General features: G+C 52.4%; 1 protein-coding gene across 1 annotated transcript; it reads left to right on the plus strand.

The window, feature by feature from the left end:
* Positions 1-7786: 7786 nt before the first annotated feature.
* On the plus strand, positions 7787-8623 carry LRRC10 (leucine rich repeat containing 10). The gene has a single exon (XM_068170624.1). The coding sequence runs from the start codon at positions 7787-7789 to the stop codon at positions 8621-8623; it is 837 nt and encodes a 278-aa protein (XP_068026725.1).
* The last annotated feature ends 2402 nt before the right edge of the window (positions 8624-11025 follow it).

The raw sequence follows: 11025 nt of genomic DNA on the forward strand, positions 1-11025 counted from the left end.
TAAAAGAAAATAAATATATTTTTTTAATTAATTAAAATATAAAATAAATTAATTTAAATTAAATTAAATTAAATTAAATTAAATTAAATTGAATTAAATTAAATTGAATTAAATTAAATTAGAATAACCATGACAGGCTGCCTCATGCAGCAATAAACAGCCAGAGCTTCACACAGCTCAGCAAGACCTTTGCAAGGGCTTGCTTGGACTTCTTTTCCTGTGAGTTCCCCGAGGTTGGCAGTTCCCAATCCTGCCTGAGATTCAGGTTCAGCTCAAGCTGGCAGCAAAAGGATGGTGTGGAAGAGAGGCTCTAACCTGACAGAGAGCAGCCCTGAACCCATTAGCTGCCTGGGAGGAAGCTCAACAATGAGCCTGCAATTTGCCTGGGAGACTTTCTGCATCTTTCCTCTGCATGAGGAGTTTGTGGCCAGCATACATTAAAGCTACATTTGAACAGTATCACAGTATCAGTCAGGGTTGGAAGGGACCACAAGGATCATCTAGTTCCAACCCCCCTGCCATGGGCAGGGACACCCCACACTACATCAGCCTGGCCAGAGCCTCAGCCAGCCTGGGCTTAAACACCTCCAGGGACAGGGCCCCAACCACCTCCCTGGACAACCCATTCCAGGGCTTCACCACTCTCATGGGGAAGAACTTCCTCCTCCCCTCCAGCCTGAATCTCCCCACCTCCAGCTTCATTCCATTCCCCCTAATCCTATCACTGCCTGAGATCCTGAGCAGTCCCTCCCCAGCCTTCTTGTAGCCCCCTTCAGATACTGGAAGGCCACAATGAGGTCACCTGGGAGCCTTCTCTTCTCCAGACTGAACAGCCCCAACTCCTTCAGTCTGTCCTCATAGGAGAGGTGCTCCAGCCCTCTGATCATCCTTGGGGCCCTTCTCTGGACACCTTCCAGCACCTCCAGATCCCTCTTGTAATAGGGGCCCCAGAGCTGGAGGCAGTACTCCAGGTGGGGTCTCAGCAGAGCCCTGCTGGCCACACTTCTCCTGATGCAGCCCAGGATCTGATTGGCTTTGCAGGCTGCAAGTGCACACTGAGAGCTCCTGTTGAGCTTCTCCTCCACCAGCACCCCCAAGTCTCTCTCCTCAGGGCTGCTTTCCAGCCAGTCACTAATTGGCCCTTTCAATTTTTGTGCTTAAAAGCCTCTGCTAGGATGCTGGGGAAAAGGAAATTACTTTCCACCCCCAGCTCTCCAGCCTGTAATACACCACTTATTTAGAATAAACTGCTCACCACATGAACCAGGTGAACTAAGGAGTGACATAATCCCCCCTAAAAGAGAGCAGATGTGTGCCAGTGTGCAGCAAAGAGGGCATGGCAAGAACAAGAAGGCAGCAGGGGTCATCATCTCCTCTAGCAACAGTGCTCCAGTCAAGGAAAAAGCAGCAGGAAAACCAGACAGACAGCATTTGTGAGTGGGGAAGGGGTCTGAATGCCTGTCACAGACTTTACAGGATCACAGGATGGTAGGGGCAGGCAGGGACCTCTGGAGATCATCAAGTCCAACCCCCCACCCCCCACCCCGCCAGAGCAGGACCACATAACCATATAATGTGGTGCAGGTCACACAGGAATGCGTGCAGAGGAGTCTTGAAAGTCTCCAAAGACACTCCACAACCTCTGGGCAGCCTGTGCCAGTGCTCTGGGACCCCTGCAGTCAAGAAGTTCTTCCTCATGTTGAGGTGGAACCTCCTGTGCCGGAGTTTGTATCCATTGCCCCTTGCCACTTTAAGCAAATGTAAAGGGACGAGGCGACTGAGAGCGCCCTCAGCAAGTTCACTGATGATACAAAACTGGGGGGTGGCTGACACCTGTCAGGCTGTGCTGCCATCCAACAAGATTGGGACAGGCTGAGAGCTGGGTGCAGGCAAACCTCATGAAGTTCGATAGGGACCAGTGCAGGGTCCTGCATCTGAGGAGGAATAACACCAGGCACCAAGACAGGTTTGGGGCTGCCCTGATGGAAAGCAGCTCCATGGAGAAAGGCCTTGGAGTGCTGGTGGGCAGCAAGCTCTGCATGGGACAGCAATGTGCCCTTTGGGGCTAAGAGGGCAAATGGTAGCCTGGGATGCATCAAGATGTGTGTGAGTGTGGCCAGCAGGGCTGGGGAGGTTCTGCTCCCCCTCTGCTCTGCCCTGCTGAGACCACTCCTGCAATCCTGGGTCCAGTTCTGGGCTCCCCAGCTCAGGAGAGAGAGAGACCTGCTGGAGAGAGGCCAAGGGAGAGCCAGGAGGATGCTTAGGGGACTTGAGCATCTCCCCTGTGAAGAGAGACTGAGAGCCCTGGGGCTGTTGAGTCTGGAGAAGAGAAGGCTGAGTGAGGATCTGATCAATGTCTATCAATAGCTGAGGGGTGGAGATCAAGTGGAGTGGGCCAAGCTCTTTTGGATGGTGCACAGCAATAAGCCAAGGAGCAATGGAAGGAGCAGAGAAAGTTCCAGCTCAAGATGAGGAGAAACTTCTTTGGTGTGAGGGTGGCAGAGCCCTGGAGCAGGCTGCCCAGAGAGGTTGTGGAGTCTCCTTCTCTGAAGCCTTTCCAACCCCACCTGGATACATTCCTGTGTGGACTCCCCTGGGTGATGCTGCTCTGGCAGGGGGGTTGGACCCAATGATCTCTGGAGGTCCCTTCCAACCTCTAACACTCTGTGATACTGTGATTATCAGCACAGACTGCAGACATCCTTCAGTATTGTTCCTTCAAGTCTCTTCCTTTGCTATGTCAGCTGATTAAGGAGGGTATAAGAGCTCTAAAATGAACAAATTGAGAGCTCTATTCATTAGTCCATGCTTTGCTTTGTCAAACCTACCTCCAAAACTGTGAGGGCTACAGAAACTCAGCAAAGGCTGAGCCTGGGGTCGTCTCACAGCCGTGTGCAAAGCTTTGGACCTGAAAAGCCACCAGCAGCTCTAGTGTAATACTTTCTTTCCCAAAATAATAAAATCTAATTTAAAAATTAGAAAACTATCTCTTTTATATTGTTTTCCATGTCCAGAGAAGGGCAACAAGGCTGAGGTGGGGTCTGGAGCACAGCCCTGTGAGGAGAGGCTGAGGGACCTGGGGTTGCTTAGCCTGGAGAAGAGGAGGCTCAGGGGAGACCTTCTTGCTCTCTCCAACTCCCTGAAGGGAGGTTGTAGCCAGGTGGGGGCTGGTCTCTTCTCCCAGGCAACCAGCACCAGAACAAGAGGACACAGTCTCAAGCTGTGCCAGGGGAGGTTTAAGCTGCATGTGAGGAAGAAATTCTTCCCAGGAAGAGATCTTGGCCATTGGAATGTGCTGCCCAGGGAGGTGGTGGAGTCATCATCACTGGAAGTGTTTCAAAAGAGCCTGGATGAGGCACTTGGTGCCATGGTTTAGTTGCTGAGATGGTGTTGGGTGATAGGTTGGACTGGATGATCTCTGAGGTCTTTTCCAACCTGGTTGATTCTGTATTCTGTTTATTCAGGACTCAGAGTTCTTCCACAGGTTCTCAGCCAGCAGCCACACTTTCCATCCTGAAGCTGTCCCTGAGTCACTGAGCTACAGGAGCCAGGGGCTGGCAATGAGAATGGTGAGCAACATGAAGTGGCCACTTGTGAACTTCCAGAAAGCAAAGGCATTTCTCAAGGAGCCTAGAGGTGCTCCCTGACGCAGAGCAGAGCAGATGTCAGGTCCTCTGCTATGGCAGCCTTGCTTTGACAGGAGCAAGACGCTGTCTGTGCCGAGGGCCTTTATGCTTTGAACTCTTCCTCAAATGCCATAAACACTTCTGGGAAGTCTGGAGGGCATGAGGATGACTTGAAAGACCTGAAGTGGCTTTCAAAATGCTGCCTTGGGTCTGCTGTGGGAATTGCCTTTACTTTAGAGCCTCCAATAAGTTGCTAACTCTCACATCACAGGGTCAGAGGATGTTAGGGGTTGGAAGAGACCTTCAAAGATCTTCAAGACCAACCTCCCTGCCAGAGCAGGAGCATAGAATCCAGCACAGGTCACACAGGAACACAACCAGACAGGGCTGGAAAGGCTCCAGAGAAGGAGACTCCACAACCTCTCTGGGCAGCCTGCTCCAGGGCTCTGGGACCCTCATAGTGAAGAAGTTCTTCCTCATGTTGAGGTGGAACCTCCTGTGCTGGAGTTTATATCCATTGTCCCTTGCCTGTCACAGGGTGCAAATGAGCAGAGCTTGTCCCCTCCCTCTTGACACCCAGCCCTCTGATATTGACAGACATTGATTAGATCCCCTCTGTCTTCTCCTCTCCAGACTAAACAGCCCCAGGGCTCTCAGCCTCTCCTCCCCAGGCAGTGCTGTAGTCCCTTCAGCATCCTTGGAGCCCTCCCTTGGACTCTCTCCAGCAGATCCCTGTCCCTCTTGAACTGGGGAGCCCAGAACTGGATGCAATATTCCTGGTGTGACCTCACCAGAGCAGAGTAGAGGGGGAGGAGAACCTCCCTGGGTCTGCTGGGCACACTCTTAATGCACCCCAGGATCCCATTGGCCTTCTTGGCCCCCAGGGCACATTGCTGTCCCATGCAGAACTTGCTGCCCACCAGCACTCCCAGCTCCTTCTCCTTGGGGCTGCTCTCCAGCAGATCCCCTCCCAGCCTGTCCTGCTGCAGTGTATTCTTCTTGCCCAGGTGCAGGACTCTGCATTTATCCTTGTTGAGATTCTTCTCCTCAGCACAGATGCAGCCTTTCCCCCCACCCCCTGTCAAAGGTTATTTTCCCCAAATGCTCTGAGCTCACAGTGTGTTCCCAGCAGACATCCATTTAGCCAGCAGAGGTACAAAAAGCAGAGGCAGAAGGTCATCATGACTTTTGTTGATAAGCTGGAATAATGATTAAACCGCCATGCCCAGGCTCTCTACGGATTACAGAGGCGCAGAATCACAGAGAAACACTCTGGTTGGAAAAGAGCCTCAGGATCACCAAGGCCAACCCAGAACCCTGCTCTGCAAGGCTCACCCCTAAACCACAGCCCCAAGCACCACAGCCAAACCACCTGCAAACACAGCCAGGCTTGGGGACTCCACCACCTCCCTGGGCAGCACATTCCAAGCCCTGAACACTCTTGCTCTGAGAAATTTCCTTTTAAAAGTCAGACCATACTGCAAAGGGTAACTGCTTGGGAAAGGATGCCCTGGGAAATCCAGGAATGACACATTCCCCTTGGTGGGCCTCTGGCAGGGCACAGAGCATTATAGCAGAGAAGTAGCTGCTCTGATATCCTCATTCTGTGCCAACCAGCTCTTGCTGCTGGGGCTCTGTGCTCAGCAAGTGCTGCCTTCTGTCAGGAGAGAATTTTCAGCACCTCTATTCCACAGCACAGCAGCAGATGACTGTGCTGTATCTTTGTTCTCCAGGCTTGACACTCTGCCCAGTTTCTCCATCCAAAAGCTGTTTTCTGGCACTCAGGTCACTTGCTGTTCACTGTTCTGCTGCAATACCACTTCCCAGATGCCCTCTCTGTTGTTCCTTTCCGCTGTGAGCCATAGAATCATAGAATGGTCCAGGCCAGAAGGGACCTCCAAAGGTCATCCAGTCCAACCCCCTCTGCAGTCAGCAGGGACATCCTCAACTACATCAGGTTCCCAGAGCCCTGTCCAGCCTCACCTTGAATATCTCCAGGGATGGGGCCTCAGCCACCTCCCTGGAAACCTGTTCCAATGTTTCACCACCCTCAGAGTAAAGATAGACAAATGCAGCCTGAAGTAAAGCAAATTGCTAACTGAGGAGGAACTTCACTGTGAGGGACCCAGAGCCCTGGAGCAGGCTGCCCAGAGAGATGGTGGAGTCTCTTTCTCTGGAGCCTTTCCAGCCCTGTCTGGATATGTTCCTGTGTGATCTGTGCTGGACTCTATGGTTCTGCTCTGGTAGGGGGGTTGGTCTTGAAGATCTTTGAAGGTCCCTTTCAACCCCTAGCATCCAGTGATCCTGTGAGAACAGTTTATGCTGTCACATCTTCATAGCCATAAACATTCTATTTATCTCACCATAACAAGTGAGGAACTTGATGGAATTAAATTCATGGCAGTTTCTGGACAGGTTTGGGTTAGGACACAGGTCCTGTGGTAGCACAGACAGAAGGCAGCCAGAGAACAGCCTCAGCAGGTTGTGGCAGTGAACCTCTTAAATGGAGCTTCAGACAAGAAGCAAACCATAATGCAATGAAATACATCATGAAATACAGCCAAGGGTGCCAGAGGCTACAGCAAGCACCATTAAATTAGGAACATAAACAGCAGAACAGCTCAAGATAGCAGTTTGCCAAGTCTCTGTGTTAAAGCTTTAAGATAAGGACCAGGTGGCAACTTACCCTGAAATTATGCATTTGGAACCCTGCAAAGTAAATCCCTAACCCTGCCACTTGCCTGCAAAGGCTGCAGCCCAGAGAGCCAAGCAGAGCCTGGGCTGCAGCAAGAGAAGCAGAGCCAGCAGGTCGAAAGAGGTGATTCCGCCCCTCTGCACCACTCAGGTAAGACCCCACCTGGAGCACTGTGTCCAGTTCTGGAGCCTCTGTTACAGGAAGGATCTGGAGGTGCTGGAAGGTGTCCAGAGAAAGGCCATGAGGATGAGCAGAGGGCTGGAGCTGCTCTGCTATGAGGACAGACTGAGGGAGTTGGGGTGGTTCAGTCTGGAGAAGAGAAGGCTCTGAGGAGACCTAATTGTGGCCTTCCAATATCTGCAGGGGGCTCCAAGAAAGCTGGGGAGGGACTTTTGAGGGTGTCAGGGAGTGATAGGACTGGGGAGGATGAAGCAAAACTAGAAATGGGGAGATTCAGATTGGGTGTTAGGAAGAAGTTGTTCCCCATGAGGGTGGTGACAGCCTGGCACAGGTTGCCCAGGGAGGCAGTGGAGGTTTTTCAGGCCAGGCTGGATGTAGCTTTGGGCAGCCTGATGCAGTGTGAGGTGTCCCTGCCCATGGCAGGGGGGTGGGAACTGGATGCTCCTTGAGGTCCCTTCTAACCCTGCCAATTATTCTATGAATCTATGAAAGTCAGTCAAGCCTGCAGAGGTGTTTCAAACAACACACAGTCTCAAGCTGCGCCAGGGGAGGTTCAGACTCGAGGTGAGGAGGAAGTTCTTCACCGAGCGAGTCATTCGTCATTGGAACGGGTTGCCCAGGGAGGTGGTTGAGTCATCGACCCTGGAGGTGTTCAAGAGGAGATTGGACGTGGCACTTGGTGCCATGGTCTAGTCATGGGGTCTGTGTCTGTGTTGATAGGTTGGACTCGATGATCCTTGTGGTCCTTTCCAACCTAAGTGATACTGTGATACTGTGAACAATTAAACTGCATCCAACATTTCCACCAAGAGCTTCATGAAAGCTAAATGTTTTGAGCTTAAAGATTGGGTCTGCTGTGGTCTTTATTTTCCTGAGCTGATCCCTCCCCCCAGCCAGCACCAGCTGCACAGAGAGCACAGCCTGAGCAAGAGGTGAGGGGTTCTGGGGTGTCAGGGTAACAGTTCAAGGCAAAATTGGAGAACATTCACGGTGTGCAGGAAGAGGCAAGAGCGAAGGTTTTTCAGGGAGGGCTGAGCAAGAGTGTGGGCAAGAGAGGGAGACCTGCTCTCTGAGTTGTGCTGTCTGTAATCCCCATCACCAAACACTCATTTGGTTATCAGAAACATTTCAGAGCCCTTGAGATTAGTGGCTGGTGTCCTGTAAACAGAGCCTTATATATTGGGAAGGCTGAGTTACTGTCACACCAGTACTGGCACAGCAGAAGACCAAGGTGGGTCCCTGCCCCTTGCAGTCCCTACAGTCCACAAAGAAAGAACTCCCTGGGATGGGCAACAGCCTGAAAGCCGTAGCTGCTTTTGTGCCTTCCAGCAGGTGCCAGAAGTACCTGCTGGAAGACCTAGAAGAGATGCCAGTGGATAAAATGGTGGATCTGAGCGGCAGCCAGCTGAGGCGGCTGCCCCTGCATATTTGCTCTTTTAAGGAACTGGTCAAGCTCTACCTGAGCGACAACAACCTGAACCACCTGCCTCCCGAGCTGGAGCAGCTGCAGAACCTGCAGATCCTGGCGCTGGACTTCAACAACTTCAAAGCGCTGCCGCTGGCGGTGTGCACGCTGAAGCAGCTCTGCATCCTCTACCTGGGCAACAACAAGCTCTGCAGCCTGCCCCTCGAGCTGCGGCTCCTGCAGAACCTCAAGACCCTCTGGATCGAGTCCAACTGCCTGCAGTGCCTGCCGGAGGTGGTGTGCGAGCTGCGCCTGCTCAAGACCCTACACGCCGGCTCCAACGCGCTGCGCAGCCTCCCCGGCCGGCTGCGGCGCCTGCAGGAGCTGCGCAGCATCTGGCTGTCGGGCAACCTGCTGGCCGAGTTCCCCGCCGTGCTCCTGGACATGCCCCTGCTGGAGGTGATCGACGTGGACCGCAACTCCATCCGGTTCTTCCCCAGCCTGGCTCACCTCCCCGGCCTAAAGCTGGTGATCTACGACCACAACCCCTGCAGGAACGCGCCCAAGGTGGCCAAAGGAGTGCGGAGGGTGGGGAGGTGGTCAGAGGAGAGCCCTGAGCCCCGGAAGCGATCTGGGGCAGTGGTAGAAATCACGCTCCACGAGAGGCCATCACCACTTCCTGCTGCCAAGCCCGAGCCAGAAGCTGAGACCTGCTGATGCTCAGCTGCCCACTCTGGCAAAGGTGGCAGCACACTCACACCACCACCCAGCTTCTACTTCTCTCCTGCTTGCTGGGGTCCAGGGAGCGCCAGGCCACCTGCCTGGTCTTCAGGAGTCAGTGCACCTAGCTTAGAGCTAGGTGACAGGAAAACTCTCGTGCAGACGCCTCTTGCTGTGCAGCACCCTTTCTGGAGACTTCTCCATTCCCCCCTCCTCCTATGTGGGCACTACTCACGAGTCCACAGTCAAGATGAGGACACAGGTCAGCTCTTTTCCATGGCTGGATCATCCCAACTACAACCCTGCTGCTTTTCACCCACAGACCAGCTCTTCTTCCTTCCACCTTGCTGAGGTGTTGGAATTCAGCTGGAAATCACTGATCAAGAAGACCACTGTGGAGTCACAGCTCCAAGCTGGCTCACATTTGTCTCACGTTACTCCATCTGAAACACAGCAACAACAGCTTGCAGGTTTCCCTGCCTGCTGCCTGGGAAGGGGTAGCGAAGCCCTGGCCGTGCTATCAAGGGAACAGTGCATAGGGTACCAGTGAGCTCTGCTCTTACTTCTGCCACCCTCCTCCTGCAAAATCTGTGACCACTCTTTTGTTATTGCCAAGAGATTTTCCTGACAGTGGTGAGGGTGACCCAGCACTGGCTGTCCAGAGAGGTTGTGGAGTCTCCTTCTCAGAATCACAGAATCAACCAGGCTGGAAGAGACCTCCAAGATCACCAAGTCCAACCCATCACCCAACCCTAACTAACTGACTAAACTATGGCACTAAGAGCCTCATCCAGGCTTTTAACACCTCCAGGGACGTCAACCCCTACCACCTCCCTGGGCAGCTCATTCCAGTGGCCAATCTTACTTTCTGGGAAGAATTTCTAAGATCAAGCCTAAACTTCCTCTGGCACAGCTTGAGACTGTGTCCTCTTGTTCTGGTGCTGGTTGCCTGGGAGAAGAAACCAACCCCCACCTGGCTACAACCTCCTTTTGGGTAGTTGTAGATAGCAGTAAGGTCTCCCCTGAGCCTCCTCTTCCCCAGGCTAAGCAACCCCAGCTTCCTCAGCCTCTCCTCTCAGGGCTGTGCTCCAGCTCTCTCCACACCTTTGATGCCCTTCTCTGGACACGTTCAAGCAATTCAACATCATTTGTGAAGTGAGGGGCCCAGATATATTCAAAACCTACTGGGATGCATTGCTGTGTGGACTGCCCTAAGTGATCCTGCTTTGGCAAGGGGTTTGGACTTATCTCTGGAGGTCCCTTCCAAGCTCTAATGTACTGTGGTGCTGTGAGAGCCAGAGGCTTTGCTGCCAGCTTTCATGTACTGGACAATGCTGTCTGTAAGGGCAGCTGCAGAAGCCAAGCTTTCAGGCAGTAGCAAAGAGGAAAATCAAAGCCTGACTAAAATGGGTGCCCCACAGGAGCTGCAAAGGTAAACTTGCATGAATAGAAACCCAGGGCTGGGAGCCAGCTGCTACAGGCTTGCATGGAATTTGAAACTGAGTCTCAGTTTACTCAGGGGACTTCAGATGGGTGTTTCTCCACCTTGCAAGGCCAGGCTGGGTTCAGATCACCTTCAAAATGCACTTAACTCTCTTTGCTAAGGCACGCTTTACTTTGAGCTGATGTTCTAATTTAACACAGAAATCTGGCTCCAACTGACACTGTTAGGCTTTGATTCCACAGCACAGATCACCAAGTTTGGTACCAGACAGCTTTTATTAACCACCCTGGGGAGCCCTTGGTGGCACAGAGCAGCCACTGCCCTCTGTGCCTTACCTACCCCTCCAGTGAAGCAGCCTCACCAGCACTGCCTGCAGAAGGGGCAGTTCACTTCCCAGGTTTGATTCAATGCCAGTTCCTGCCTGCTTGATGCCATTTACATGCTTGAAGGACTATCTGGAAATACACAGACTGAGCTAGCACCTGCTGCCTTGTTAACTGGAGTCTGAATGTGGCTCTGCCTGGCAGCAGTGTGCTTACCAGTCATCAAATAAAGTACACCATCATCTGGCCGAGCTAAACCATCCTGCTTTGGAACCAACTGCACCCCAGCTCTCTGAAGTCTTTATCTAACCTTGCTCCTACAAATTAGTCCTTCCTGTCAAATTCCTCAGCAGGGCAACAGCTTGGGGTCTTTCTTAACATCCAAGTTTCAGTGCTTCATTTCCAATGGAGCTGGCCTGATACTATCTGAGGCGGTGGGAGAGCTGCTTTCACTTGCTGTCAGCAGTTGGCATTTCACACAGCATTCTCCCCCCCCCTACTGTCACTTTGGAGGAGCTGAGGAGATTTTGTTTCAAGAGGCTGGAGGCACATTCTGTAAGCAGGTTCTCATTCCAGGAAACTTAAATAGGAGAAAACTGTCTGCACAGATATTTTCTGTATCCCCAGTTAAT

This window comes from Melanerpes formicivorus, unplaced genomic scaffold (assembly GCF_026170545.1).
Source record: "Melanerpes formicivorus ecotype bairdi unplaced genomic scaffold, bMelFor1.0.p_v2 SCAF_474, whole genome shotgun sequence".
Taxonomy (NCBI): domain Eukaryota; kingdom Metazoa; phylum Chordata; class Aves; order Piciformes; family Picidae; genus Melanerpes; species Melanerpes formicivorus.